This window comes from Sorghum bicolor, chromosome 1 (genome assembly GCF_000003195.3).
Source record: "Sorghum bicolor cultivar BTx623 chromosome 1, Sorghum_bicolor_NCBIv3, whole genome shotgun sequence".
Classification (NCBI taxonomy): domain Eukaryota; kingdom Viridiplantae; phylum Streptophyta; class Magnoliopsida; order Poales; family Poaceae; genus Sorghum; species Sorghum bicolor.
Genome location: NC_012870.2, coordinates 15,314,453 through 15,317,565, shown reverse-complemented (window position 1 = coordinate 15,317,565; position 3,113 = coordinate 15,314,453). Strand labels below are relative to the sequence as shown.

At 49.2% G+C, this 3,113-nt stretch overlaps 1 protein-coding gene across 1 annotated transcript; it reads right to left on the bottom strand.

Annotated features, from left to right (window-relative positions):
- Positions 1,848-2,807, bottom strand: LOC8064556 (agamous-like MADS-box protein AGL80). Its single transcript, XM_002464248.2, has one exon. The coding sequence runs from the start codon at positions 2,805-2,807 to the stop codon at positions 1,848-1,850; it is 960 nt and encodes a 319-aa protein (XP_002464293.2).

The window sequence follows — 3,113 nt, the reverse complement described above, 5'->3', positions numbered from 1 at the left end:
AGCGTACTAAATACATGTTACTTTCTCTTTGTAGCTGTAGATATCTGTCATAACCTAGAATATTAATTATGGTATGTAATAGGAAATATAAATTAATTCAACGTTTTTCGCATAGTTTTAAAAATTGTATAGCATTTGTACAGCTATCATGAATATCTACTATAAGAAATAATTGTTTTCTAAATTAAAATAAATCAATCATGAATGATATATATCTATATGTTGTATTCATGCCATTGCATATTATATTGTCAAGTACCTAGTTTTATTTTTTATTATTATTATGAATTTTATGTTAAGAAAAAAGAGACTTCAACCCCTTTCTTGGTTTCTTCAACCCATAGTTCTATATATAGTGCTTTCAGCCTGCTTCCTGTCTTTTTCCTAGGTCAAGCCCATGGACTGCCACTTCCCACTTCCTCCATTACTAGTTGAGTTGTGGCCCATAATATCAATCCACAGTACACCAGCAGCATACCACCAGCGCCTCCCTTTCCTTTTGGTTTCGACCAGAAGCCCATTTACAAGCCAATAGCTAAAGCTAAACATCCTTTTGTTTTGAACGGCACTGCCCACACCACATGAGCCCACATGTGGGTAATCAAGGCAAAGATATATATATTTTTGTTAGTCACTGTTAATATTGATGCTAAATCCAACGATGAACCGTATACAAGACGAGAACGCCGTAGCTTCAAGAAAAACCATACTTGAGAACGGCACCCAAGGCACGATCTTTTTTATATATTCGACAATCTACTACGTACATCGTCGGGGCATGACTACGTACAGACAATTATAAACAACAGCTACATACACCGACCGACATCTGGGTCACCGCCAGGTGGCAAGTCAACTCGTTGTTACAACTTACAATGGTGGATTAGTACGGTACTACATATACCTATATCGGTCCCAGGTTTAGGAAGAATAATCAAACTCTATCCCTAGCAACCGATTACACCGATATACGACATGCATGTATCTATCAGATATAGAAACCGGAGCACGATCACCATGTTAGACCTTGTTTGGATATAGTCGGATTCACATCAATCCATATATGTTTGGATGGATTGGAGTAGAACTTGAACTAAATTCCACCCCAATCCACTCCAACATACGTAGGACTGAGGTGAATCCAACAACATCCAAATAAAGCCTTACTGGTGTGAAAACTACCTCAAACTTTTGTGTTCTATATATCGGATGAAAAATAGAAACGCTATTCTCCATTTCTTCGGCGTTGGCTCAGATACATGCGTACGTTCTCGAGCGCGCAGGTTAGCTAGCTAGCGTGTTTTGCATATACTTCTGGAAAGAAATATTGCATTGGGTCTTGTTTAGCAGCATATATATCAATCTACATGGGTTGAGGTGGATTGAAGTAAAACTTAAATTAAATTTTACCCTACCACACATGTGTATATTGAGGTAAATCCGTTAAGCTCTAAATTAAATTAACAGGACCTTACGTGTATGGACGATATGATGTTTACATATATAGAGTGAGAATTCATGAATCCCTTTTTGTTCCAACACCATAGTATATATATAACAGTAAAAGAGCAACCACCTCGAAATAAAATAGCTTAATATTAATAACCATGCAATGTCGCATGCTGACAAGAAGTACAATACTTAGAACGACTCGACGGCGAACCATACTAGAATAGAGAATACAAACACAAAAAGAAATCATATAGGAGTGGAGTATTATATAGGCGGTACGGACACGAACGACGACGACGGCAGATACGATACAGATGCATGCATGCATGCGACGACGGGACGAGACGATGCGATGGCGGTGCGGAATGTGGGGGCCGGAGTGCCGCACGGCCCCCTTACATCGGAGGGAAAGAAGAAGGGCCAGGAGCATCAGGCCACCCAAATCCGGCGCCAAAATTGCCCAGATGAGGCGGCAGCATGTCTGCCGCCCCAGCGCTGGCGCTGGTGCTGGTGCTGGTGCTGGTGCTGGCGCCGCCGGCGCCTCCGAAGCTCATCCCACGGCCACCGCTGAAGCCGCTGTAGACGAGCGCGCCGAGGTCCCCGGCACTGGCCAGTTCCATCAGCCAGCTGGGCTGCGGCTCCGGGTCCGGGCTCGGGTTCAGCGGCGGCGCCTGATGAACAACGTCCGCCTGTCCGGCGGGACCGCCGCCGGAGATGCTGTAGGCGGGCACCAGCGGCTGCAGCAGGCTCACCTGCTGAGGCGGCATCTGCAGCTGCAGGGTCGTCGGCGCGGTGGCGACGACGACGTCGTCCTTGTCCTGTAGTGGCGGCTGACCCTGGACCTGCTGCTTCCCAGCGCCAGCGGCGGCCTGGGCCTGGTGGCGGCGGCGCTCGAGGGATTGGTTGACGACGACGAGGCGGTTCTCCACCATCCAGCCGAGGCCGGCGACGTTCTCGACGGAGACGCCCGCGAGGCCCGGGCAGCGCCCCACGATGGCGTCGTGGAGGAGGAGCGTGGTCTCGCGCTCGTGGTTCTCGCGCCGCGCCTTGTGGAGCTGCTCCTGTTGCTTGTCGATGCGCTGCGCCAGGAGTCCCTCCATGTCCATGGTCTTCTTGTACTGGTCCAGCTCAGGCATGGCCTTGAACCGGGCCAGCACCTGCGCCGCCGTGGCCACGTCGGGCCACACATGCGGCCGGGTCTCGCCCTCGCCGTACACGACGACGCAGGCGTCCACGTCGCACAGCGTCGCCAGCTCCCTCGCCTTCTTCATCAAGCCCTGGCGCCGCTTCCTGAACGTGGCGCGCCGGGTCGCGTCGTTGAGGATGCGCTGCAGGTTCACCTTCTTGCGAGCCATGATGCCCTAGCTAGCTAGCCTAGCTAGCCGTGCACTGCAAATCAAATCGAAGGGGAAATGGCTGGTGTGTATGCTGCGACTGCATGCGAGGTTTTGGATGGAAGGAAAGGAGAGGGGACGGAGATGTGGTCATTTTATAGCCGTCCCGTCCGTGAGGAAGGAAGAAGGAGAGGATACAGATTGGAACCACCAATCCACCAACCACCATTGCCATTATATGGAAACAAATTATGCGTTAAGATTCGCAAGGATCCTTGGAATTAGCGCGTCGTCCATACTGGTTCATTCAAATGCACCTAGTAGTTA